This window comes from Myotis nattereri, assembly GCF_964212035.1.
Source record: "Myotis nattereri genome assembly, chromosome: 8".
Lineage (NCBI taxonomy): Eukaryota > Metazoa > Chordata > Mammalia > Chiroptera > Vespertilionidae > Myotis > Myotis nattereri.
This window is the reverse complement of record NC_138083.1, coordinates 32,776,886-32,804,689: the sequence shown is the minus strand read 5'-3', so window position 1 is coordinate 32,804,689 and position 27,804 is coordinate 32,776,886. Positions and strand designations below refer to the sequence as shown.

General features: G+C 55.7%; 1 protein-coding gene across 1 annotated transcript; it reads right to left on the bottom strand.

Moving 5' to 3' along the window:
- Positions 1-1,034: 1,034 nt before the first annotated feature.
- On the bottom strand, positions 1,035-27,557 carry ANGPT4 (angiopoietin 4; the record flags this gene model as incomplete). Its single annotated transcript, XM_081097988.1, has 9 exons — positions 1,035-1,195; positions 1,881-2,011; positions 5,255-5,421; positions 6,898-6,999; positions 8,118-8,224; positions 10,387-10,628; positions 13,491-13,612; positions 15,011-15,166; positions 27,258-27,557. The coding sequence occupies 9 exons, from the start codon at positions 27,555-27,557 to the stop codon at positions 1,035-1,037; spliced, it is 1,488 nt and encodes a 495-aa protein (XP_080954114.1).
- Between the last annotated feature and the right edge of the window lie 247 nt (positions 27,558-27,804).

Genomic DNA, 27,804 nt, shown 5'->3' with positions numbered 1-27,804 from the left:
ATGGTGTGTGTCTGTTTTAATCCAACATTTCTTTCCAGTTGTTTTAGAGACTACGTGAGGCCTTCACTGTGGCGTTTGCAGCCAGAAAGGATGAGTTGCTGGGGGTGGGAGATGGCGCCCTGGGGCTCCTCCTCATGACACTTGAGGACTAGCTTTTTCCAGAGGCATCCACCGCATCAGAGATGCTCTGGGAGAAGCAGAGCCCATTTTCAAATAAGCAAATTTGGAGAAAGCTGCCCATTCTAGCCCCTTCACGGGCAGTCACAAAGTACATGATCACATTATACGCTCTGACAAGTCCTGCAGCTAAGAATGCCTGTCGACACTGATTTAACCTGGCGCTCTCCTCTCTCACTTGACCAGAGGTACTTTGAGAGGGAAGTGTGAGTTATTCTCTGTGGAACATATTCTGGAACCTGCTGGGGGTAAAGAAATCTCTGTTAGATCTCCTGGAGCCCTTGAGAGACCAGGGTTGAGTTCCAGATGCTAGGGCCGGGAGTGATGGACAGTGTGGGGTGGAAATAATGATTCCTGTTATGGGGTAGATGCAGGCCTTTCAGCCTGGGACAGTTCAAGGACAGCTCAAGGCTGAGAAGCTTGGAACAGGCGCTGGCCTTCCCACCAACCCTGGGGCTAGAATCTGGGGCGCCACCTGAGCACTTTCCTGCCTGCAACTACCCTCCCACCTGCCTGAAATTCCCCCCCTAGCCAGGCATTCCTTGGAGGAGCCAAGGTGTCTGTTCTCAGCTCATTCAGGGTATTGTGACCCTCAAGTTGGCAGGGGCCCCTGCAGAAGACTGGAGAAAAGAGGGGTCCTGCAGAGACAGGAACCCCCAAACGCCCCCCATGTCACAACTTGAGGACGACAGGGATGCAAGGCAGCTGACTCTCGGGGACTCGTAGGGCGAGGAGGGCTGGCTCGGGAGACCCAGGTGTCCAGGCCCTGGCACCGTGTCCTGTGTTGGGGCCCAGCTTGCCCAGGGCATAGCAAGTCCCGTCTCCTCCTGTGGCCCAGCCTTCGTGCGAGGCTGCTGTTAGGTGCCGATGGGACGCACCATCATGCGAGTGGCCCGCAGCGAGTAGCTGGGGCCCTGGAAGTAGTGCCAGCGGATGCCGTTGAGCTTGCGCAGGTGGCGGCCAGCTGGGTAGTAGATGCCGTTCAGGTTTGAGAGGCCACAGGCGTCAAACCACCACCCTGGGGGAGGGGAAGAAGAGGCTTTGGGAGCTGGGGGCCCACCAGTGGGGTGAGGGCAGCCCCCTACCTCAAAGACTAAGCAGGCCTTTGCCTTCTCCAGGAAGTCAGCTCCCCGGATGGGGCTGGTGGGAATGGCCATGGGGGTGGGAGGGTGACTCTCAGACCCCCTGCCCAGCCTGGGGCTCCAGGAGGGTGGCATTGGGCTCCAGTTGCCCCTCTCGGCCCCTCCATCCCTTCACCTTGTCCCTAATGCCTCTGTGTCCCTGTCTCCCTCCCTTGCCTCCTCTCGCAAAAGTTCCCATCTCCCTCTCTCTGTGGGGACAATGCTCTCTGTCACCTGAATCTCTAACACCTGGGGGTGTTTCTTTCTCTCTCTGATGGTCTCTGTGCTTGTCTGTCACTCTGTGGGTCTCTCTCAAGCCGGGCTCCTCTCTGATGGCCACCCTCTCTGCCTTTCTGGCTCTCTGGCTCTCACACACTGTTCCTTTCTCTTGCCCTGATTTGCATTTCTCCCTCCATCTCTCCTTTGTACTCCTGCCCCCGTGTAGCTCTCTGTTGCCGCCGCTCTGTCTCTGTGCCAGTTCCGGAGTTTCTCTCGGTCTCCACCTATCCCTGGCTCTATGTCTCAGGGGGTCTCCCATCTCCCACCGGTGGGTGGATGGGCTTCCCCGAACCCCGCACCCACCTCCGGACAGCATCTGGGCGCACTTGCACAGGCAGTTGTCGTTGTCTGCGTCTCGGGTGCTGAAGTTGGTGCCCTCCAGGGCCAGGCTGCTCTGGGGCCCCGCCGAGCCACTGTACCCGCTCAGAGAAAGCCTGGAAGCCACCCGGAGGTGGTGGTGGGAGAAGGGCGCAGTCAGGTTGGGGCTGGTCGAGGAAGGGGCTCTGAGCTGGTTGTTCTGGGGGCGCGGAGCCCCAGCCCGGAGTGCGTGGGCCGCCTCCCTCCTGGGTTCGCACTCCCTGCCTGCTGCCTCTCAGGCACCGAGCAGCCACCGTGTGCCAGGCCTCCCTCGACTCGATGAACCTGAGTCTTACACAGGAGTAGCATGATCATGACAACAATAACAGTGAGGGCAATGGCTAACGTTTTTAAAAAAATCTACCATGTGCCAGGCATTGTTCAAAACACTTTACATGGTTTAACTCATCCGTTTCATCCTCACAAAACTCAATTATTTCCATTCTACAGACGAGGAAACAAAGGTCCCAAGAACCAGAGGAGCCGGCCTAAGGTTTCAGAATGAAGGAGGGTGGGAGCCAGATCCCAGCCCAGGGGGGCCTGGCTTGGAGCTATGTGCATTTTCCTTCCCCACTGACCATGTGCAACCCCAGCCCATCACACCCACCCACCTCCTCCAGGAGGCCTTCCCTGACCACACCTGCCCACCTGGACCTGTGCCTGGTGAACCCCTATCCCTATGACTTTCACCTCTGCAGCCGGCTGGGGAGGGTCTCTATTTCTCTGCCAGGCTGCGAGTCTCAGCTCCACCACTGGCCAGTTGCATGACCCTGGGCAGACTGCTGCACCTCTCAGCTTCCGGTTCCTCATCTGTTAAGGTGGTAATGATAGTGTTCAAGGAGCCGATCGGCTATTGTGATTCGATGACTTCAGGGTGTGATGGGTGCAGAGCGGCGCTGGCCCGTGATAAATGCTCAGCAAGGTAACGCTGCTTGCTATTTGCCCCTGTGCCCCTGGCCCTTGGCACGCAGCTGGCACAGGCTCCCACTAGGCCTGGTTGGAGTATTGGGTTCTGGTAGCAGGGAAGGGGCTGTACTGGCCACGGAGACAAGGACCCAGTTTGGGAGCAATAAAGAAGGCCCTCCAGGTGAAGGCAGGTGGATGCCAGATGCGGCCAGGGCAGCTCAGGGACTCTGGCTCTGCAGGGCAGAGCCTGGAGCTTTTTCCCATGGGGCCCAGAAGGAACTCGGGGCCAGAGCATACAGCCTGGCTCAGTCCCTGAACCTCCCACCCACAGGCTCTGTCTGTGGCGAGGCAGGCACATGGCCCTTAGAGTCTAGATCACTGTGGCCAGCCGTGAGGCTCTGTGCCCTTAAACATGCCACCTGGGGCTCAATCAACTGGTGTTGCAAACTGGCCCTGGCAAGAGGCCTGTCTGGCCAGGGGCTCCCAGGCTGGGGACAAGCAGGCTGATCTACCTGCTAATATGGTCCTGGCGGTTCCTGGTGGCCACTGAGGGCTCAGTGATGTCAGCTCCAAGCCAGGCTCTGGGCACAGGCTACTCAGCCTGGGGCTGTGTGGAATCAGCACTGGACTGGCCTCTCTCCGGTCCCCAAGTCCTCCGCTCAGCTCTGCCTCGCTTCCTCTCCCCTCTGGGAGCCAGCCTAGGGTTCTGTGATCTCTGCGGGACCCCCAGTCATGGACCAGGACACCCCACTTGACCTGCTGTTCAGATGCACTTTGAATATGTTCATAGCTCAGTCCTGGGGAACCCAAACAAAGACACGAGTCTCTGGGGATCCCCAAGTTAGAAACATCAGGTGTGTCTTCCATGTGTCTGTGGATCTGCATACCGGTCTATGTGTCTGTAGTGTGATACCTTCTTCCAGTCTAGCGTGTGCATGCGTGCGTGTGTGCGTGTATGTGTGTGTGTGTGTGTGTGTGTGTGTGTGTGTGTGTGTGTGTTGAGTTTGTGCTAGAATATCTATTGTGGGTCCAGGGTGTGCTTGGAAATTTGCCTTTGTGCCTGGGGTTGTGCATGTTTACCTGTGAGGGCTTCTGTGGAGGGACATTTGCACGCGTGTCTGGGTGTGTCTGTGCTTGTTTGTGTAGCTATGCACTTGTGTGATATTGTGCTCTGCATGTACCCCAGGGGTGTGGTGAGCCCTGCACGTGTGAATGCCTGTCTTTCTTGTAGTCAGGCCTGGGCGGTGAGTGCCTCTGGGAGACATGTGCCCAGTGTCTGTGTGTGTGCGCCTGGTGTCTTGTCTGTGCCTCTTCCCTCCCCTCCCCATGGCCACTTTCTCCTTAGGGTTGGACTCCAGAAGCCCCCATTATTGTGACTGACAAATAAGGGTGTCCCTCCTGCCCCCGATGCCCATGCCCCAGCTGCTGACTGCCAACGCATTGCTGCCTCTGGACTTTCCTATGGGCATCCTCCCAACCTTACCAGCTGGCTGGTCCTGTCTGGTGGTGGCACAGGGACCAGTGTCTGCCCTGTCACTTTCCTCCTGGCCCTCCTTTGGCAGTTTCAGGCCCCACTGTGCTTTCCAGGATCTCCACCCCGGTCTCCTAAGCTTTTCCTGAAGGAGTGGGGACGCTCCCTGGTCATCTCAGCAGACTTGGAAAGAGCCTTGCTCAGGCTTCAGGTGTCTGTGACCAACAAATGTCAACTCTCTCTTTGTCTTTTTCAAACATCCCACTGCCTGGGATGTCCTTCCTGTTCTCTCTTGGAGAATGCCCACCCATTACAGGCATCACCTCAGTGCCTCAGTTTCCACATCACTCAAAGAGGTACAGCCATGCCTACCTCAGAGTGTTGTGGGAGGTTAACTAGAGTAATGTGCTTGGAACATGGTAGGTGCCCAATAAATGCTCATTCCTTTTCCTAAACAGAGCCAAGAACCAGGCTGACGGAGGGAGGCCTCGATGGTTTTAAAATATGCTCATATTCAAGCCCATCCTGTTAAAAAGCAGAGGTGCAGAGAAGCCAGAACCTTGATTCATCCAACCTCTCAAAGTGAGCTGGAGGCAGAATGAGCCCAGGTCCCCGATTCCCAGCCCAGGGACCTTTCCGTCTCATCCCATAGCACAGGGCACGCTGGGAAATCTGAGCCTCTGTAAAGTGACTGCCTTAGGGTGATTGACCTTGGGAGGCCCTTCCTGCTCACGAGATGACAGCATCAGCAACAGTCTCCACCCCACCCAGTGGCTGGGATGTGCTGAGTGCTAACCAGCCGCCTCCACATCCCGTGACGTGCGCCCAAATGGGGGACAGATGGTAGGAACAGGAAACGCCCAGGGACTGACCCTTGGTGCAGACTCTGCAGCCACTTGCCCAGGGTCCTCAGCCCACCCACCAGCCTGGGCCCTGAGCCCACCTGTACAGCTGCCCCTCGCTGCCCAGCTGGAAACGCTCATATTGGGCATAGGCCTCGTTGCCTTCCCAGTCTTGCAGCTCCACACGCAGGGAGTAGGCTGCCCTGCTGGTGAGATGGTGCACCAACTCGTTGCCCAGCCAGTGCTCCCCAGCCAGGTCACCGAAGCCCTAGGAGGAGAGGAAGGACAGCGTGGGTTGTATGCCAAGGAGGGAGGCTATGCCCCAGGCTGAGAGGCTGGGCTGGGCCAGGGCCTGGGGTCACTTATCCAAAACCACTTGGCCTAATGCTCAAGTTCATAAAGTACAGTGTGGGCAGAACTGGGGAGAGGGGAGCTCCCCAACTTCTAGAGCAAAAAAACTAAGACTTTTGCAACTATAAAAGTCTGTTAAAATAATTGAATCAAGTTCTATTAAAGTTTAAGAACAGGTCAAACTAATCTGTGTTAATAGAAGTCAGAATAGCAACTTTCTTTGGGCGAGTACTGACTGGGGCGGAGGGGGGAGCCCACGGAGGGCTTCCGGGGTGCTGGAGGTGTCCTATATCTATACCTGAATGGTGGTCACCTGGACGAGCACCTATGTAAACATGCACTGACTTTTACACTTAAGGTTTGTGCACTTAGTGCATCTAGGCTAAATTTCAATTTAAAAATTAAAGATTTTAATCAATGGCAAAAATGATAGAGCAAACTCTGGTCAGTGACATGGGAGCAACTACAAAATTCCAGCAACATAGACATGTAAAGAAAAGGGAGTCACGGGTTTCTAGGGTGACAAGAAATCAATGTCCTCAGCTAGAACACTAATTCAGCACCAAGGACAAGGCGCACCTAAGCCCCACTCCCCACTTTAGCCCTGCTGTGCAGCTGATTCGTGTAATGGTGAATCTGCAGCACTCTTTTCTGTATTTCTGGATCTGAGCACCCTGTATATCTTTGCTATTTTAATGACTGCTTCAAATCAAATAGACTCAAGAACACTCATAGCTTAATTTGGTATTTAAGCATTTATCCAACGGACAGCAAGCAGGCACAAAAAATAATACTGTTGTGTTTCCTTGTGGGTATCTTTGTCCATTTCTTTTGCTTTTGAAAACTAGAAGAGCTTTTCAGCCAGCTTGCCAGAAATCCTTTATTCATAATTTAATTTTAAAAATTGGAAGACAATTGAGCTCTACTTCTTATCTTGTAAAATGCACCTGGTTTTTGAGCCAGCAATTCCACATTACAGATTCTCTCCTGCAGATGTGATTACCTACGCATACAAAGACAAGGAAATTCACTTAAGCAATGCAGCCAGGAGTGGGGGAGAGAGATTACTGTTTTCATGTTCCCTTTCTTTGTAGTATTCAAATTTTTTTAGCACTATATATACGTCATCTTTTCTAAAATTTAAAACAAAAAGAAGTCGAAGTTTCATTATTTGATATATGTCAGAACTTGCAGAAAGAAGGTCTAAATTTAGAGCATAGAGTCCCTGAAAGTGAATGTGCACGGGGAAAGTTTGTTTGAAGTTGGTTGGTTTGGGGTGGGCTATTTTTTTTTTTTTTTAAGGAAGGTTAAGGACAAACCATTCCCCTGTCCACACCCGCCTCCCACCCCAGGTTTCAGGGCTGAAAAGCCCTCCTCAAGGCAGCAACGTTACCTGCTTATAATCTTTCCAGTTCCGCTGAAAATTCACGCTGCCATTCGCACGGCGCTGAATGAGGGTCCACCCACCTCCATTGGCTTCCATGTCACAGAAAACCTGAGGGAATTGGTGGGGAGAGGGGGTTGGGAGTCCGCGGAGGCAGCCAGACGCCAGGTGTGTGGGCCAGCTCAAGCGTGATCTGGCCAACAGAACCTCACATAGCAACAGGTGAACCCGGTGGTCAAGGGCATCAGAATGACCCAGGTTCAAATTCCCCTCCCATTGTCATTATTTTTCTAGAGGGCAAGTGATGCCCTCTCAGAGCCTTCCTTTCCTCATTTGTAAAATGGGGTATCAATACCTTAACCTCCTGGCATCTCAGTTTCTCGTCTGCAAACTGGGGTTGTTGTGAGAATTAAATGAGATGAATCATCTACAGAACAGAGCCTCGCATGCACTAGGAACTAAATAAATGCAGGCTTTTCACTCGCTATTGTTACTGAGCTGCTGTAACAGCTGTGGGCAAACTACGGCCTGTGGGCCGGATCCGGCCCATTTGAAATGAATAAAACTAAAAAAAAAAAAAAAAAAAAAAAGACCGTACCCTTTTATGTAATGATGTTTACTTTGAATTTATATTAGTGCACACAAACACTCCATCCATGCTTTTGTTCCGGCCCTCCGGTCCAGTTTAAGAACCCATTGTGGCCCTCGAGTCAAAAAGTTTGCCCACCCCTGCCCCAAACCCTCCCTCCTGACCGCCACACTTTCCCTTGATCCCCCCCCCCCCCATCCCATCTGATAACTGGGCCTCAAAGCTCAGGGCAACCTTGGGAGCCACTCATTGAAGACAGTCCCTAACTTCCCAGTGGTGCAGAGAGCCCCCACTCCTGCCTTCCACTGACTATATGTCAACTGGAAATAAACTTCTTTGTGTTAAGATCCTGGAATTCCAGGGGTTGTTTGTTACATCAGCTAGCAGTGCCTTAACCAAAATATAACTATTTCCTGTGACTCCGACTTAAAGGCATCTCTGGAGAAGATGCAGGAGAAGGATGCACTTCCAACTTGGGAACTTCTGTGTGAACCCCTTCTGTTCCAGAAGGAAGGACCACCCACCTTCTTAGGAATCTAAGATGCTGGACAGGCCTGCAGTTGATGAGGGAGGAGGATTTGTCTGCGAAGCGCTTGGCTCAGTGCCTCTGATAGCCCCAGCCCCCCGAGAGCCCCCTCACCTTTCTGGGCTCTGTCACATTGGCCACATGGATGGTGTAGACGCCACTGGTATTGGCCCCGAAGCTCTGGATCTCCGCGCAGTCCTGGAACACCCGCTCAGCCGCAACTGGACAAAGCAAAAACAACTGCAGGTGAGCGAAGAAGAGAGAGAAGAGGCCAGGTGGGCACTCCAGCCTGCTCGGTGCCAGGTTCCTGGTTGGGAGGGGCTGGGGACAGGGAGATGAATCAGACCTGGGAAGGTTTCCTGGAGGAAGTGACAGTGAGCTGGGACCTGGGTAAGGAGCAGGCGTTGCCCAAGTGGCACAGGAGAGGGTGTTCCAGGCAAAGGGAACAGCATGTGCAAAGGCTCCAAGGTGGGGACAGTCCTGGTGTGTGCAGGGAACAGGGCCGGGTGAGGGGAACTGAGTGAGGCCGGGAGGGGAAATGACTCACACCGTACGGACCGGTCTGAGGCCAGAGAAAGCTCTGGTTGTCTGATCAACCTGAGAGGAGTAGGGCAAGGCTGGCTCCGAGAGGGTCACCAAGGACGGACACACGAGGAGAGATTTGTCCTTGGAGCTCCCTTGGGTGGGAGGCTCAGAGTCCCCTCCACAGGCCACCCCTTCCCCCTGGATATCCCTGCAGCCTGGAGGTGGGCCCCCCATCATGCCCCCACTGTGAGCTGACCACTGGTCTCAGAAGGCCATACTTCTTCCCTCAGGAGAACATTAGTGACTGAATCCCACTAGCACCCTGGGGGCCTCAAGCCTGACCTGAAAAAAAAAGTGACTGTTGACCAATAGAAAGGTATTAAAATCCCCCTCTCTGCCTCCTTTTAGAGAGGGATCCAATTATAGGCTTGAGCTACGAGTCCTTCAGAATCCAATCTCTAGGTAGGTGGTTATCCAAGGATGGGCTAAAATTCCAGATAGACAGGTATCCTCACCCATGAGGAACCAGGAGGCTACCAGGGGGCAGGACTTCCTGTTTTGGCCTCCTACTTGACCCGGATCCCTGGTCCTGGAGCTGGGGCAGGTGTGAGAAAGAAGCAGTTTTCCCTAGATCACAGATGAAATGACTAAGGTCCCACATCCACCAGCATGGACATTCCCTGGGCAGATGCCGGGCGACGCACCAGCTGGTGATGGGTTCGGGTCACCTTGCATCTCAGGGTTTGGAAGGCATCCGCCTCTTCTGCCATGGCTTCCTCAGGTCTCTACCTCCCACCCCGCAGGGTCTGCCCGATCTAGATGGAGTCATGGTGCCATCCTGTCCCCAAATAGCTGCCAGCCGCAGTGCCTGGCTCCCAACACTATAGCTAGATTCCTTGTGCTCTCAGGCTTTCAGCCTCCCCCATGGAGACCCGGAGGCAGTAGGAACCCTTTCCTGGGTCTTTCTCACCAAGCCATCCTCCACTCCATGGCTCTGATCAAGCTTCCTGAAACAGTCCTAGCTGTTCAAGCTGCCCTCGCGGTAAAGTTCCCTTTCCTGGCACAGCCTTTTAGGCCTTCCATGGTCTGCAAAGCTCAGGAACACGACTCGCAGAGCATCTGGCACAGAGTAGGCACTCAACAAACAGGCATTTCCTTCTCCTTTCCTCAGACACACACAGACGGGCGTGGGGTGGGGTGGGCACGTTTACACGAGGCACAGGCCATGGCTACCTTGTTCACTGCTGTCTGCCCAGCACCCAGCACTGGGCCTGGCGCCCAGGAAGTGTTTGTTGACTGAGTGATTGGACTGGAACCAGGAGCGCCTTGGCCTCCCCGGTGGACCCGTCAGAAGGAGGCGGTGAGGACTCAGGAGCAGGCCCAGGCACTGTTCTCCTTCTCAGAAGTCAGGGCCCGAGGTGCCACCTTACTTCTCCTTGGCCCTCGCTGGCTCACAGGCAAGGGTGTTAGGATGAGAGAAGCCTTTGGGGGAGCATTGAGTCTAACCTCCCCATTCTACAGGTAGGGAAACTGAGACCCAGCAAGTGGGAATCCTGAAATCCAAAATTGTTCATCTAAGCTGGCGGTGCCCTTGTTATTATCACCATTTCCATTAAACAGACGGGGAAACTGAGGACAAGAGAGGGACGGGGGCATGCCCAGGGTCCTCGTGGAGCCAGGGAGCAGAGTCTGGATGGGTTCCTGTTAGGACTGTGGTCACCAGTATTATTATTCGTTGCTGTTATTTCTATTTCACAGGTGGTGGGAGAGGGGTGAGGCCGGGGCTGGGGAAAGAAGAGGGAGGGTAAGCAGGATCTCCCCCCCCCCCCCCCCCCCCCGCCCCCTTCACCGGGCATACCCTGCTCACGCGGGCCCGGGGCCACGGTGCGCAGCAGGCGCTTCATGGACTCCAGCAGCCGGTCCTGCTGCCTCTGCAGGAGGCTGGAGTTGCTTCTGGCAGCGCGCAGGCTGCGCGCGAGGCCGGCGAGGGCGCCGTTCTGGCGACTCAGCAGGCTCCCCAGCCGCTCCTTCTCCTGGCGGAGGCTGGCCAGCTGCGCTTGCTGCTGTGTCTCCAGGGCTCGCAGCCGGGTCTCCAGCGCGCTGCGGGGCGGGCGGGGCGGGGCGCACAGGGGTGAGCCCGCCTTCCCCACGGGCAGCCACACTTGGCCGCTTTCCCCTGGTCCCCGGGTGACTCAGCAGGACAGACCCGCGCGCGCCGAGGCTCAGAGAGGCAGAGCGTCCAGCCAGAGTTGCAAAGCTCAGAGGCCCGTGGCCCAGAGTGAGAAATGGAGGAGAGAGAGACTCAGTCCTGTGAGAGAGAGCTGGGTCCAGCAGAGGGAAAGGTGGGGCTGGGAGGAACATGCCAGGAACCAGTAGCCACCATCAAATCCCCATCTGCTGGACTTTGGCCCGGCAGTCCCCGCTCAGGAAGAACCGTCCAGGAGCAGAGGCCGTCGGGGGAGTTGTGGTGACAGTAAAATGAAATAGCCCAAGTGCCCAGCAGCCAAGGCTGGCTGAGTCTGTTCTGTCTGCTGTTCCTGGAAATGTTCGGGAGCCACGAAGAAGAGGAGGCAGAATCACCTGCACAGGATTGGAAGGATGCCCAGGACTTGGCCAGGAATGCCCCAGGCTCACCAATGCGTCTAGTGTAACCCCACACGCGGGAGAATAAAAGAGAGAGAAAGAAGAAAAGCATTAGTGTAAATGTGGAGGGTTGCAGGTGAACTTATAGGAAAAGGCGCGGAAAAACGTGGAAGGACGCGGTGGTGCCTGCCTGCATGGTAGAAAAAGCGAAAGAAAAAGTGAAAGAATCCACTAAGCGCTGTTCCTGCTGCAGAGCAGGCTTGAGTGGATGGAGATGGGGGAGGGGGGAGGAAGAGGGGCAGGGGGAGGGGGCCGGTGTTCCCTTTCATTTTACACAGGTCTCTATTGTCTGATGATACAAGCATGAGGCCTTTTTGTCATGAGTTGGAAAAAAAAATTTTTTGAAAGAAAGAGGCTTTTGACGCATCCCTTCCAGGTTTGGCATGCTATCCCACAGATCTGAGACATGGAATGCTGTTCATCGCATCACTGGCTCAACTGCCAGAAACTGGAAACAACCTCAACACCCATTAACTGGGGACGTGGAAATAAATGCAGGGACAGGAGAAGAGAATGAGCAAGGGTGTCATGAACTTATAGAACCATTTCCAGGGTCACTGGGAAAACCAGCCAACCCCCAAACCAAGGTACAAAAGAGTAGGCGGCCACGTTTGGGTTTCAGTAGGGCAAAATTCATACATATTTATATCCACACATTAAATATTCATCTATAAGAAACCTTTTTACACCAGCTTCTAGATTCTAGAATGTCCGTTCTACCAGGACTGGGATTGTTGTCTATTTGTTCACTTCTCTAACCCCTGCGTCTATAAATAATGCCTGACACATGGTAAGAGCTCAAAAAATAATTCCTTCCCCTCTCCCCCAAATATTGTTGGTTGAATGCCGGGAGGACACACAAATCTAGGAACAGTGGCGCCCTCTGCTGCAGGTGGGTGGGTGGCTGAGGGAAAGGGAAAGGAGGGAGAGATTTTCTTAAATGTGAGGTCATGCTGACCCATTCTCCAGGCTAAAACACTAAGCCCAGCCAGGGCAGAGGGAATTTCCACTGGGTCCCTAATTATGTTGCAGGACAGGGGTCCTCAAACCACGGCCCGCGGGCCACATGCGGCCCGCCGAAAACATTTATCCGGCCCTCCGGGTGTTTTTGCTGCTGCTGGCAGCCTGTCCTGCTTAGCAGCCGACTCGTCCCGGGCCCGCAGTGCGCATGTGTGGAATGTCTGAGGGACAGGGAACTGGCCCCCTGTTTAAAAAGTTTGAGGACCTCTGTTGCAGGAAGAGAGGGAATTTGGGCTCACTCAGATTCTAGACTTTTAGCCATCTCCAAGGGCCAAGAGCTAACTGACGCCATCCATCTGCACTGACTTCTAGGCACCTGGTGCCAATTCAGAGTGATGGAAAGAATCCCAGTCTTTGCCCTGCCCCACCTGGGGGTGGGAGGGTAAGAATAAGAAGGTGACAAACTGTCATTAACTGCACCCAGATCAGAGGGGGCTGGGCGGTCCTCGCGGCCTTATCTTGACCCATCACATGAGCAACAATAACACCTCGCCGTGTACACAGGCCTGTGGCGGCCTCTGTGTGTGCGTTTTGCCTCCTCCAGCACCCTGGCCCTGGCAGTTTTTTCTCTACTCAGCTCGAAACTGAGATGAAATCAGCCTTGGATGTCTGCCTCAGCTGTACCCCATGACTCTTTTTTCTTTGTAATTTGAAGGGTGTTCCCTCATACGTATTTGCTGATAAATGCAGAGACTCTCTACCATGCAGACAGGAAATTGGTAACTAACTGTACTTGCTTCTGGGAAGGGAAATTGGTGAATGAGATCAGATTTATTTATTTATTTATTACAAATAAATAAATCAAATGAAGATTTACAGGGTAAATTGTATGGTACATAAATTGTAGTTCAATAAAGCTGTTAAAAATTTACAAAATATATAAATGGAGAAAGGAAGAAAGGCAGGAAGCAAGGAAGGAAGGATGGAAGGAGGGAGAAAGAAAGAGTCAGGGTGCCCTGAGCTCCAGGAAAATGCCTGTCCCCACCCAGGCCCTGTGCCTGCCTGGCCCCCAGCTCCAGCCTCAGTCCAGCCCCATGTCCACCTTCCCTCCAAGGTCAGTCTGGTTTCCAACCCTCATTTTATTCCATATCACTGCCCTGGCCTAGCCCCAGCTCTAGCTCCAGCCCTAGCCCCCAAATGATGCCTCACTCCAGTTCTAATCTAGGCCTCTAGCTCTGTCCCAACCCCTGTCCCAGGCACTAGCCCACATCCAGCTTCCAACCCTGGCCCTGGCTCTAGCCCAGCCCTGGCTCTCAGCTTGGGCCCCAGTCCCTCTGCTGGCCCGGGGGCAGCGCCCACCTGTTGTAGTCCTGTAGCCGGTGGAGCTCAAGGCCCTGTAGAAACAGCTGCTTCTCCAGCTTGTTGGTGGACAGTGAGGTCTCCTGCATCTGGATCTCCATTCTTGATGTCTGGTTCAGTACCTGCCTCGGCGAGCAGGAGGGGGCGGGGGCCACGTAAGCCCTGCAGGAGGCCTTCCCAGCAACTGCCCACCTGCCCATGGGCTCTGCCATCCCAGAAACTTGCTGATCTGTTTTCACCCTCCCTGTAGTTAGTTCCCGTGGTTGTTCATTCATTCATTCATTCATTCACTCATTCACTCACTCACAGGCCCTAACTGAGCTTATGGTCTTCATTCTAAATTTGCTCTTCCCATCACTGCACACGGCAGCTCCATTCCCCCTGCTCAGGCTTGACTCCCACATCTCATCCAGCAGCGAGTCCCATCAGCTCCATCTTCCACCTGGCTACTGACCACTCCCCTCCCTGTCCATGCACCCCACTCTGGCCTGGTCTTCGTCATCTCTCACCCTGTGTCCTGTGCCAGCTTATTCCCTGGGCTCCCTGTTCCTGTGCTTGTCCCCTACAGTCCATTCTCTGCTCAAAGTCTTCCCGCGGCTCCCACATCCTGAGTGAGAAAGCCCAGCTCTCACCCTCTGGAGGGGGCCTGTGGTCCATCTGCCCCTCTCGCCTCTCTGACCCCTGGCCCACCACTTGCTCCCTTGCCACTCCAGCCACACTAGCCTTCTTGATGTTCCTGGAGCTTGTCAGCCTGGTCCCCTCTCTGGGCCTTTGCACATGCTGTGTTCCCTGTCTGGACTGCATTCCTAGTAAAGGCTCCGATCCTACCTGCTCAGTGGTGTTTTCCTGGCCTCACGGTCTAAACCTGCAACTCACCCCGCTGGCCTCTGCCACCACACACTCCCATCGCTCTCACCCATGCTATTGTCTCCTGAGCACTATCACCACCTCACACATATATGTTGTTTATCCTGTTTATGTTCATGAACCTCCTTAGAAAGGAAGCTCCATGAGGGTAGGAACGCATACCTGTTTTATTTAATGCTATAAACTAGTACCGGGCCCCTCCAGCCGTGCCTGGCACATAGTAGGGCTTCAACAAACCATGCCCATTTGTCAGTCACCTTTTCATCCGTTTCCGTACTCACCCTCCCATTTATACAGCTGTCTCCTCTCTCAGTCAGTGGCCCCCTGAGGTCTAATGAATTGTTTATTTCCCATCTCCCCCGGAGGACTGTGAGCCCCCTGAGGGCAGGGGAGTGTGTTGTCCCCTTCAGCCCAGTGCCCGGCACAGACCTGAGCATTAGGGTCACAGAGGCCCTAGGAGCCAGGCCCTAGGACTCGTGGCCTGGTGGGAGGCAATTTTGCGACAGGGTCATCAGGAGGGGCCCCAGGAGGTTGCAGGCCCAGAGGAGGCCCTGACATGACCCAGGAACAGAGGTAAAGGCAAGATGACCTGGGTTGTGAGCCAGCCTGGCTGGCCGCAGGCCCCTTGATGCCACCCGCTCACCCCCTGGTACCTGAGCCTCCATGTCAGTCAGCCGGTGGGCCTGGGCGGTGGTCTGGTTCAAGAGGCTGGTGCCCAGCTCCAGCACGGCGGCTGTCTGGTTCTGGACCACGTGCTGCCGTGCCTGTGCCAGCTGCGACCTCAAGTTCGTCTGGATGTACCTTTCCAGCTGTGGGGAGACCGTGGGCGGGGTCACGGGGAGGGGGGGGGGCTCCTGCCCCTTCATATGTCTCCACGAAGGACATAGAACAACCAGCAGAGACCTCCCTGCCATGCCAGGCCACCATTACCTCCCGCCTGGACTATTCCAGCAGCTCTCTCCCTGGCTTCTTGGCCTCCACTCTTGTCCCTCTTTGCCTAGTCCATCCTCCACTCAGCAGCCAGAGGGATCCTGTTAAACTAAGTCAGATCACATTCTTCCTCCACTCAACCCTCTCCCAGGTTCCTTCCTTCCTCACAGGGAAAGGCAAACTCTGCTATGCCTGCAGCTTGCCGCATGGCCTGGCCTCCCACCGCCACTCTGATTTTCTCTTTAGTCCTCTCTTCCTCCCTCGCTCCAGAGGCACTGGCCTCTGTGACATCCCTCCAACACAGCAAGCGTGTGCCTACCTCAGGGCCTTTGCACATGCTGTTCCCTCTGCATGGAGAAGCCTCTACCCACCATCCTCATCACATGGCTCACTCCCTCATGTCGTTTCAGGTCTCTTCTTACCACTTATCAATCCCTGACTTTATAGTACATATTTCTCTGTCTATTGCCTGCTTTATCCTTGGAATGTCAATTCCACGAAGCCAGAAATTTGGTCCTGTTCACCGCTTTCTCTCCATGTCTAGCAGAATGCTTATCGCATGCTGGGTGCTCAATAAATAAGTGTTCATTGAATTGATAGAAAAGGGGGAGCAGCCAGGGTCAGAGCACAGCCCCCACCATCATGCCCATTACCCAGCTTCCTAGGGGAGAGCCCGCAGCAGAGAGTGGGGACACATCTTTCCTCGTATAAGAGTTTGCGGGTCCATCTGCCAAACTGGACTTTTATTTTCCTGGCTCTCTCCATCTGCTACACAGGGCTGAGCTGGCCTGTCTCCAAGGGTTCTCCCAGCTTGAAAGTTCTGGGATCCCCCAAGGTAATGTTCATTTCCTGACAGGACTGCCTTTCCCCCAAGAGCAGGAGGAGCTGGGCTGGCAGAGACACCAGGATCAAGCTGCAAAGGTGAATGCGTGTCCCAGGGCTCAGGGCCCCTCCTGCACTCCCTCTCCGTTCTGCACACATACTGGCCTCTTGCCACGCCCCCCGCCCCCTCCACACACACACTCCCAGCTTCTTTCCTCCCTCAGTCTTCCTGGAGGTCCCACAGGGCAGCTCCCAGGGCGCCTGGGAAGACTGGTTCTCCCCAGAGAGAGGTGGTAACCTTGGCTGGGGGCCCAGGCTCTGGCTGCTTCCTCCTTCATCTCTTCTCCCCTCTGCCATCTCAATTGTCTGCTCCCATCCCCTCCTCAGCGTGCTTTTGAAGGAGCATCTTCTATTGTAGTGCAAGGTCAAATCCAGAAGAGGGTGCATCTGGGCGCACTGGTATTGATTAAAACAGTGGTTCTCAAAGTGTGGCCCTTGAAACAGCATCCCCAGGGAGCTCGTTAGAAATGCCCATTTCTAGGTCTCACCCCAGACCCACCGAACCAGGAACTCTGGGGTGACACCAGCCCTCCGGGTGGGTCTGACACTCAAGTGGGAGGACCCTGAGTGCAGGGGTCACCAAGTGGGCTGAGCACCAGGGAGACAAGCGCTTCTGAGCTCCTCAAGCCCCTGTCCCCTCGGCGCCCCCTTCTTTCCCTGCACCCTCAGCCCCCAGCCCACGGTCCCCTGCAGCACACACACATGCTTCAACAGCTCCCATGTGAAAGGTGAAGAAAAGCCTGGCTGGTGTGGCTCAGTTGGTTGGGCATTGCCCTGTGCACCGAAAGGTCACCGGTTCGATTCCCTGGGCCCATGCCCTGGTTGTGGGCTCTCCATCCTGGCAGGGGGTGTGCAGGAGGCAGCTGATCAGATCAACGTTTCTCTCTCTCTCTCTCTCTCTCTCTCTCTCTCTCTCTCTCCCTTTGTTTCTCTCTAAAAATCAATAAAAATTAAAAGTAAAGAAAAAAAATCTTGGACCCCCCCCAGATCCCTTCAACTATGCCTCCAATTTCTCTGGTCCCGTCAATAATATAACTTCTTGAACAAATTATCTCCCTTTTCTCACCTCCATTCTTACCCTCACCTTAAAAAATTTAACAACATTATTATGGTGTACTTCACACATACAAAAAAAAGCATAAAGAATAATACAATGAAAGCTGTGTATTTTCCACGCTCAAGAAAAAAATATAACCTATTCTGATGAATCCTGTGCACCCCCCCACCCCCACCCCCAGGACTCCTAGGCCCCGAGCTTCTGCCCCACACTCTCAGGCAGCAAGTTCATTCCTGCCCTAAGGCCTCTGCAGGCATCCCCCAAGCCTCTCGCTGCAGATGGACAAACCGAGGCCCAGAAGACTTGCCCAAGGTCACTACTTGGTGGGCTAGGTTCCAAGACTCCGGGCTACAGAGCTGGGGAGGACCTCAGGGTAGCTGAGGGTCATCTTGAGTGACAGGAACTCCCTCATTGGTCTCTCACTGGTCCTTTGGCTGCAAGTGGCTGAGTGGGACAAAGCCTACCCACAGCTGGGGCTCATTATCTCATTTGCCACACCCACCCACCCACCATTGCGAGTTCTGGGATGGGTAATGCAGGCCAGATGGGCCCAGTGTGGCCAAGGTGAGAGTCTGGTGACTGATGTCAGCCTGGGTGGTGGGGGTTGGGTTTATACCAGGGCTCAGGAGCCGGCTGAAAGGGTGGGGGAGGGATCCCAATGAAGGTACCCGCAGGTGATGGGATCGGCCACAGCTTCCTCCCACCCCACCATTAGACCTCCCCCTGCTCTCTCACCCTCATGCTGGCACATTTTTAGGGCTAAGATGGGGAAAGAGGGCCTGGACTCCCAGCATCCCTCCAGTCTGCAAAGAGGCTGATCTTTGGCCCTTGGGTTACTCCTTCCCCGCTGGCCCTGGGTTTGAGCTCTGGCTCTGCTCCCTCCAGCGGTTGGCCTCTGGTCATTTAGACCTCTGCTGCTCTGAGCTCACTCACCACCCTGGGACACGGGGACAGGAAACCCTGCTCCTCACTGAGGAGAGGGCACTTGCAAAGGGCCTTGGAAGAAAGGGAAGGAGCCTTGACAGGCAGGGGCTGGGGCTGAGGAAGAAGAACCAGATTTCGGAAAGAGAACGGATGAGTGTCTGTGGATGAGTGTTGGGAGCCAAGGAAATCTTCTCACACCTTTTCCTCCTCAGTATTTAAATAAAGAAGACTTCAACTGGCGAACAGATGAACAACCTGGGTCCGTCCATCCAATGGACCCTGCTCAGCAACGTAAAGGAAGCCTTGCAGGAACCTGAGTGACTCTCCGATGTATTTTGCCGAGTGAACAAAGCCTGCATACTCAGAGGCTACACACTGTCTGGCTTATTTATATGACTTTCTGGAAAAGTCAGAATCCGTGGTTGCCAGGGGCTCAGGCCTGGGGGCAAGGACTGACCATAAAGGGTGATAAGAACTCTTTGGAGTTTGCAATGTCTGTATCATGACTGTGGTAGTGTTACAGGACTGTACACATTTGTCAAAACTCATAGAACAGCCCTAGCCGGTTTGGCTCAGTAGATAGAGCTTTGACCTGTGGACCAAAGGGTCCCAAGTTCAATTCCGGTCAAGGGCACGTACCTTGGTTGCAGGCTCCTCCCAGCCTGGGCCCTGGTCGGGGTGCATGCAAGAGGCAACCAATCGATATTTCTCTCTGTCTTCCCCTCTCTCTTCCACTCTCTCTAAAAATCAATGGAAAAATATCCTCAGGTAAGGATTAAAAACAAAACAAAACAAAAAACACCTCATAAAACTATATGTTAAAAGGGTGAATTTCATTGAATATGGAATAAAATACAATAAAAAACAAACCCACCAACACAAAGTTCTTTCAAACATCCCATATATATCATCATACTAAATACGTTTCCTCAAAGTAATCCCCACCCTGAGTTTCATTCATGTGTTCTGCCAGGAGTTATTCCTTGAGTACCTACTACGTGCTAGGTGCTCTCCCAGGCGCTGTGGAATCAGGAATGAACAAAATCGGCAAGTTACCTGATTCCAGGGCACTGCCACTAAATCCACCAGTTAAATTCCAGGTGTGACGAGTGCTATGACGAGAATAAGAGGGAGTGATGGTTGGGCTCGAGGGCACGATTAGCCAGAGTGAAGGGGAACCCTCACCTGAGCTGAGAGGGTGAGACGGGCCCGCTGTGGACAGTCAGGAGGGAAGACAAGTGCAAAGGCCTGAGGTGGGAGGGTGTCTGGCGTGTATGAGTGTGACTCCTCACCCTTCCTTGCCATGCGGCCTGGGGCAAGTCATGGCGCCGCTTGGTGCCTCAGTTTCTCCACCCTTTAATGGGAAACAATCTTGCTTCAGCCTTGTTGTGAGAATGAAATGGAATAATTCTCAAGGCAGAGAGCAGTGTCTAGCACACAGTAAGTACACGCTGGCCATCTTTCTTTGTCCTGCGCTCTCTCTGGGAGGCAGGGAATATTTTCGGTTCCACTTCCTAGAGGAACCAAATGATGCAGGTGGTGGCTGCCCCAGGACCCCACAGCTGGCCAGTGGGACCACTGGGGCCTGGCTACTTGACCTCCGCTCAGGCCTCCTCAGATCCCACAGAGCTGCCCGGGGTCCGTTCCAGACATTGCAGAGCCGGCGCTGTGGTTAAGCAAACGCTCAGAGGCCAGAGGTGCGGGCTCAGGGGACAGACCTAGGGGCTGTTTTCTCACATTTCCTGCCCACGGAGAGAAGAGGGAGAGGGTCTGTGCACACCCAGCCCGCCGAGCTCTGGGGCTGGAAGGAAAGAGCCAGAAACACATGCCCTGCCCCACGGGATGGCCGGGCCAGGCGCTTGAACAAATAAACCCGCTCCTGGGGGGAAGCCGTGCTCGGGGCCTCTGTGGCCGCTGTGCCAGGCCATCCCTCAGCTGAGGGCATCGGTGCCAGCCTTTCTAGGCTCCCTGCTCGGGAAGACAGCCTTCTTCCTCCAAGACATAGATGCTGTTTTCTCCACCCCACCCCCCGCCCCAAGCAGAAAGCAGCCAGGGGAAGGTTAGGAAATCAAACCCCAAGAGATGTGGTTCAGCAACCGAGATTCATTTCTTGTTTGGATAACCCACGGCTGAAAATGCCAAGAATTTACGGGCAGCCTGGGGAGGCCGGGGCAGCTGGAAGTCCCGGCCAGTGAGGGAGGGTCTCAGGCTGCGCCAGGACCCCACACTGCATTCCCGCCCCACTTGCTGCTGACCCATGTCCAGTCAGGCAGGGCCCAGTGGCCGCCAGGCGAGGGGCTGAGTTATTCTGAGGTTTGACGTCAGGGAGCTGGAGCAAACAGCAGAGGCAAGGGGCAGTGCCCGGTCAGAGGCTCCTGCGCAGCCTCCAGCCTCCCCCTGGAGGGGTGGGCGCTGGCCATTGGGCCGGGGTGTCCTCCAGGGTGGACAGTGCATGTGGACTCCTGGGGAGGTAGAGGTGGTGGGGGCAGATGGCCTAGTGGTTAGGGGAGAATCTGAGAGAATGACAGGGAGAGACTTAGGGAGACACCAGCCAGACAAGAGAGAGAATTGGAGAGTGAGAGAGACACGTGCACAGAAACCACAGGGCCACCGTGGGAGCCCCGGGAGAGACCCCAAGAGGCAGAGGCACACAGAGGTGAGAGGAGAGAGGCAGACAGGGACGCAGGCACAGAGGGTCAGCTGCTACCAGGACAGGGAGAAAGTGGAGTGACCTCCAGTTTCCGGGTCCAGAGTCTGCCGGGCCGGGCGTCCCAGAGACCTGGAAGAAGGCATGCTGCCCTCTGGTGCCGGGGGGGGGGGGGGGGGCAGGAGCCTGGCGCCCTGTGTGGCCCCAGCTTTCCTCACTCTCCTCCTCTGCAGAAGGAGCCTGTGGGAACACGGGCCAGGGCAGAGGACGCACCTCCTGCTGGGGGGCTGGGAGCTGGGGAATGGCAGGCCTAGCGTGTGCCTTTGTGGGGGGCATGCTGAGGGCAGACACTTCCCAGCTCTGCTGCTCACGGCCCCACGTCACATGCCTCACAGCTGTGGCACCGAGTGAGGACCCGCGCCGGGGCACCGAGCTGGTCTGTGGTGACCCCAGGAGGCCATGTGACTAACCACGGTACCACTCGGCTCAGCTAGGGGAGCCTGCCCTCCAGCTAGCCCTGCCCCCGCGCCCCAACATTCCTGGCTGGAGCTGCTGTGAGCCCACCCAGAGTCCTGACGGACACGAGTCACTGGGGCAGAAGAGAGAGGGGGAAGGAAGGTAAGAACAGCAGAAGGAGGGGAAGGGAGAGGGGCTCAGGGGAGCAGAGCAAGAAACAGGGAGACGGAGCAAGGGCAGGGCACCCCCACCCTATGCACATCTGAGCATAGGGCAGGACACCAGCCAGTTGCATGCTGGGAGAAGAGTGGGAATCTGGGAATTGGGATTCTGAGGCAGAAGGGGGCATCCAGCTGTCTCTCAGATCTTGCCACCCCCACCTCCCTGACACCCTCCAGCCAGAGGAAGAACCTAGAGTAAGGAGGTTGGTTTTTGCTGCTGCAGGACTCTGCTCAGTTTCCTTATCTGTACAGGGGAGGAGCTGGGGGCATGGCTGGGCAGGCATTGGCCATTGGGTGCTTGCAACAGCACCCCTGCACCCACCGAGATGAACAGAATCCTGCTGGGTGCTGGGTCGGGGGGCAGGCTATCTCCTGTCACCCCAGGTCACCCCGATGGCCATGGTGCTGCTGCTGCCACTAGATAAGGCTATTTTGAAAATCACTTTTTTCTTTTCTGGGCTGTTCTAGAAGAAGCCAAAAAGTGGCATTGGCGTTTCAAAGACCCTGGACCGAGAGGCTACACAAGAGAAGAGCCAGAGGGAGGTCACGACCATGGCCACAAAGGTAGCAAGCTTTCCTGACCGCAGCCGGGGAGAGTAGGCGGGAGAGGAGTGACTGTCCAAATGCTGCCTATCACTGAGCCAGGGGTCATATATCTCAGCCGGGGGGAGGAGGGACCCAGGAATCACAGGACTCATGTTGCTATTTCCAGGGAGAGCGCCCAATGGAAACGGGGAACATGTATTGAGAGTTTACTAGGTACCTGCACCGGACCAAGGACTGCCTGTGCCTCACCTCACAGAGGTAGGTAGCTGCCACTCCACTTTATAGGAAAGGAAACCAAGGCTCAGAGCGGTGAAGCAACTTGCCCCGGGCTACACAGCAAAGAAGAGGCAGAACAGGTTTCGAATCCCAACAGTTGGGCTCCAGCGTTGGGCTCTCACCTTCTAGGCTCTGATGCTACCCCCGGAAGTGCAGGACCCGGGGAAAGCGACTGCCAGGTGTGGTTAGGCGTATGAGCCGGACCGGTGGCCGGCTCCTCGGGCACAGAGGGACTTGGCAGTGACCTGAGCACTGACAGGCATGAGGGAGCACTCAACCCAAGGGGTCCGTCACGTAGGAGATGACATGGCCAACACTTGCATGAACCCCACCAAAGACCCAGCATGATGGGGGGCCCCTCGAGAACAGCAGCGTAGACAAGTGACATTCCCAACCCTGAGGTGATCTGCCACCCTTGGACTGACTTGACCAGGACTGAGCTTCCCCCAACCCGTGGTACAGAGTTCAAAACAGAGATTATGTTGATTAAATGATGGCCCATCGGTCCTCTGCATTCTTGCCCAGGTGGGCTACGCGAAGCAGGGCCGTAGCCGGCGGCAGGCTGAGAGTGGCATGGGAGTGACCTCGCCGGTTTCCCCAGCCACCCCCTGACGTGCTGTCATCTTCTCCATTTTGCAGATGGGGAAACAGAGATGCGCTCATCCATAGCCCTGCGAACTCAGGGTCAGGATGTGAACTCAGGTCAGCCTGACTCCTACATCAGTGACCTCTGGCTCACGGTGTCCTATGGGAACTCCGGGATTATCAGGCTAGGTCAGTGGTCGGCAAACTGTGGCTCGCGAGCCACATGCTGCTCTTTGGCCCCTTGAGTGTGTCCACGAAGTTTCAAAATACCCGCACGTGGTATTTTGTGGAAGAGCCACACTCAAGGGGTCGCAGTTTGCCGACCACTGGGCTAGGTCGATGGGCGCAGGGAGAGAACAGTCCACTGTGAGCTGAAGGGATGAGCTGGGTGACCTTCTGACCCAAAAGCCTTCAGTTTAAATCCATCCTTTGGTTGAGACAGTGTTGCCTAAGCACCAGGCATCCAGGGGAGTCAAAGAGGATGAGAGAGTGAGACTCAGGGTAGAGAAGCCAAGTGGGAGTTGATGAGGCCTGAGCCAGGGCAGCAGCCAGGGCAGCGCCAGGTAGATGGGAGGATGGATGCTGACGAGAGAAGCTGAAGCAGCAGGATGGATGGGACATGCTGCCTGGGGGGTGGGGGTTGGGGGAGAGGAGGTGAAGGACAGCCCAGGTGCGGAGGCCTGCTGGCTGGGTGATGATACCTTAAACAGAGAGAGCAGTGGGTAGGGGAGGGAAGAGCTGAGTGTCAGACAACTTTGGAGCTGAGACACTGGTTTTGAATCCCAGCAGTTGGGCTCCAGGGGCTGGGGGACATCAGGGTTATGGATTTGGGGCACAGGAACCCATCAGGTGCCCATCTGGTGTCATGGAGGAGCAGGTTGGGGACAGTGAGCAGGAGTGGTGGTGGGGGGCCGCCCGGAGGGCAGGGCCACTAAGGGTGAGAGGAAACCAAGAGATGAGATGAGGTCCTGGGAAACACCAACATTTCAGGATCGGGGAGAAGCAGGGGCAACCTGCGAGATGGGAGGAACACCGTGCATCCAGGAGACTCGGATTGAGCACCTGCCATGTGCCAGGCACCGTTCCAGGCCCTGGGAGCACAGAAGTGAACGGAACAGACATGGTCCCTGCCCTCTGGCAGCTCACAGACCAAAAGAAATGCTCGTAAGAACAGGTAGTAGTAAGTGCTAAGGGAAAAACCAAAACCAGGTGGAGGGATAGCAGGAGCGTGACTGTTTTCAATAGGATGGACAAGGAGGGCCTTTCTGAGGAGGTGACATTTAACCGAAGACCTGAGGGAGGTCGGGGGTGAGACATGTGGGTATCTGGGGGAGGGGTGTTCCAGGAGTTAAGGCTATTTGCTCTTATGGGAGCCCTGGGAAGGGTTTGGGCAGAGGGGGGACAGGATCTGACTTAGGGTTGAGCAGGACCCCCTGCCTGCTGTGCATAAAAGCCTGTGGGGCTGGGTGGAAACGGAGCTCAGGACGGTGGCCGCGAGGACTGTCTAGGTAGGAAGGGGATGGGGTGGCTGTCAGGGTGGGCCCGTGGAGGTAGGGAAAGTGGCTGGAACAGCAGGCCTTGTAGATGAGGGTTGCTGATGGAGACAGCTTCTGGAAGGATGGTACTAGATTTGTCAGGAGGTCAAGTACGTATGATGAAGACTGAGCCGTGGCCATTGGATGTGCGAAGTGGGGTGTGGGAGGCGACCTGACAGGAACGAGGAAGTGGGCCTTGAGGCAGCAGAGGTAGAGCATGTGGGCTTCTGAGAGCCAGGCCCGAGTCGGAGGGGCTGTGGGATGAAGAGGCTTGTTTCCTCTCTCCCTCCTCTTTCTCTTCCTTTTGAAACACAGAAGATGCCTGGATCCGATTAAACACGAAGCGGGAGGGCCAGCAGGGAGGAAGCAGTGGATGGAGACACAGGAAGGATGTTGATTTGAGGAGGCTGAGGGGCTGCAGAGGATGGGCTCACAGCCTAGAACGGAGAAGCGGCCTTGGCCCCTGGAGAAAGGCTCTGGGGACTGGCGGGTGCGCAGGTGAGCCTGCAGGTGTGGGGCAGGCTGCTGAGGGGCATCTCTGTCCCGGGCCCCATTTCTTGTTGCAGGAGGTCCATGGTCTGGTGAGAAGATGGGTGGGGTTCAGGATGGAGGCCTAAGGAAGGTGAGGTTTGGAGTAACTTTTATGGGACTGGAAACAGGTGCCTAAAGACACAGATTTCAGGGCAGCATGGCGTCCCCACTGGGTTGGCTCCAGAGTGTGATGCCAAGAGCTCCCTGGAGGGGAGCCTGAGGGTGGAGGCCTGAGGGTGGGATGGTGGAGGCTGGAGGTGCTGCAGGGCAGGTAGTGGGAGGGCAGGTGGGCAGAGGACTATGGGAAGATGCTGAGTGAGGGCTGAGGAGACGGGTGGTCTGGGCAGGAGTGAAACAGGAGATTAAGTGCATGTGTGCACAAAGGTGTGTGTGCATGGCACACATTGGTTAGGCAGGTGCAGGGCAACCTCTCCCTTGCGGATGGAGCCCCCCAGAGTGTGCAAAAGGCAGTTCTTTGGGAAACTGGGAGAAAATACCAGAACTTCAATTTGCATGATTTCACATGGCATCTTTCTTAAAAGATTTTTTTTTAGTGATTTTCAGAGAGAGAGGAAGGGAGAGGGAGGGAGAGAGAAACACTGATGTGAGTGAGACATTGATTGGCTGCCTCCTGCATGACCCCTACTGGGAACTGAACGGGCAATCTTTGGGTGCATGGGACGATGCCGAACCTGCTGAGCCACACGAGCCAGGGTCCTATGCCACCTTTTTAATGTTCATTTTCATTTGTGTTCATTTTCACTTGATGTGCATTTCCGTTTGTGTCACCCCTTGTACCTATGATCTTCATGTGGGCACACGTGCATAGCTATCTAATAAATATGCACATATTAGGGAGTGAACATTGCCGTGTGGGCACACGATTGGAACAATCTGGAAACCATGGTAAGAAGGGCCCGCTCCTTGGAGAGGCACCTCGGGGGACATTCTTGTCTCCTTTGCTCTCACCTTAGTCTATAAGCTGCTGTCTGCTGTTTCATACATTCACAAGCTCCCGGAATCGGTTCACTCCTCTCCACTCCTGCTATCGACCAGACGGTCTCTGGTGCCTGGGTCCTGTTCTCTCCCTCGGTAGCTCCTACTCAGGGGGCTGGCCAGGTCCATCTCGGGACCTGCAGGGTGCCTTTCCTGCCCCTACGCCGGCCCCGGGGCCAAGCCTGCCTCGTTCACCTCAGTGCCCGACCTAGGGCCTGGCACGCAGTAGGTGCTCAGGGTGTTTGCTGAAAGAATGAGGGCAGGAGCTCCTAGTGGCGCTGGCCTGGGGCACGTGGCAGTGGTGTCCTCAGCTCCCTGTCTCTGCCACCCCCTATCCAATGCATCAGCAGAGCCCACCAGCTCCCTCTTCAGGATATACCAGCACCTGACTGTGGACATGAATGGCATCAACGCCCACTTCCAGCCCCATCCTGCTCCAGGCCTCCATCGCTCTTGCCTGGTGGCTGCAGCAGCCTCCTCCCCGGGCTTCAAACCTCCACCCTGTCCCTGTTATGCCCTACGGACTGTTCTGTTCAAACAGATTCAGGTGTGTCTTTTCCGGCTCAGAATCCTGCAATGGCTCCCAGGGTGCTCGGAGCAAGAGCCAAAGTCCGTCCAGAGGCCTCCAAGGCCCAACACGGACTGCCCTCCCCTCTCCTCTCGGTCTCATCCCTCACCCTTGGTCCCCCTCCTCCTCTGCTCCAGCCGCACTGGCCATCCTGCTGTCCCCAGGCACCGGGCTGCTGTCCCCACCTCCCAGCCTTCGCACTCGCTGGCCCTCTGCCGTAAAGGCCCTCCTCCCAGGTCCCTGCACGGGCCGCTCCTTCACCCCACTTGTTCTCAGGGTTCTCTCGACTTCTCTGACCTCAAATAGCCACCCCTGGTCACTTCTTGCCTTTCCCCCTCTTTCATTTTGCTTCACCATCTGACCGGGTAGATGTTTACTGTTCATCTCTTTATGCCTCTGCCCCGACTAGCCCAGAAGGGGACATACTGCTTATTTGCTGGTGAATCCCCAGCACCCGGGAAGGGCCTGGCCCATGGTAGCTTTTATCAGGTGAATGAGTGATGGGCAGTTAGGGAGTCAGGTTTCCAGTTCTGACCCTGCCCAGTCTTGCTGTGCGGCCTTAGGCTTATCCCTGCCCCTCTCTGGGCCTCATTATCTCAGTCTCTACAATTCAGAGACAAGGGTCCCATCAGCCTGGCCCTCTGTGCCCAGGGAAGGCCTCTGGGGTGGATGCTCCAGCTGCCAACTGCTGCCCCCCAACTCCCCCTCCCCCCCCCCCCCCCCCCCCCCGCAGGCCCAGCCCGTACCTTCTGCAGCCGCTGCGTGTTGTTCTCCAGCATCTTCTCCAGGTGTTGCATCCGCTTGGTAGGCCAGGCCACGAGGTTCAGCGAGTCCCTCTGGAGGCTGTTGGAGCCCCTGAAGGTGCCCCCAGTCTCTGGAGCGCAGGCCTCCGGCTCGGGCAGCAGGAAGGTGTAGCTGCACTGGCCATGCTGGACGCGATGCGCCAGGCGGCGCTCTCTCACCTCCTGCCCCCTCCTCTGGGCCACAGTCAGGGTGGCCACGGTGAGGAGGAGGCCCCCCAGCAGCATGGCCGGCCAGGAGAGCATCCAGAGATGTGGTGATGGTGAGGGGTGTCTGGTCAGAGCCCCCCGGCCCCGCTCCGTGCCTGGGTGTCCCCGCTGTGGCCAGCAGTGGACAGGTCTGCCCTAGAACCGCTGCAGCTGCAAACCCCTGTTTGGCCAAGCTCCACCCAGACAGCTATTTATACTTGTTCCAGATGCCACAGCTGCTCAGCTCCGCCCACCGCGCTGCTCGCTCCGCTCTCCCTCACCTCTGTTCTTCCCCTTTCCCTTC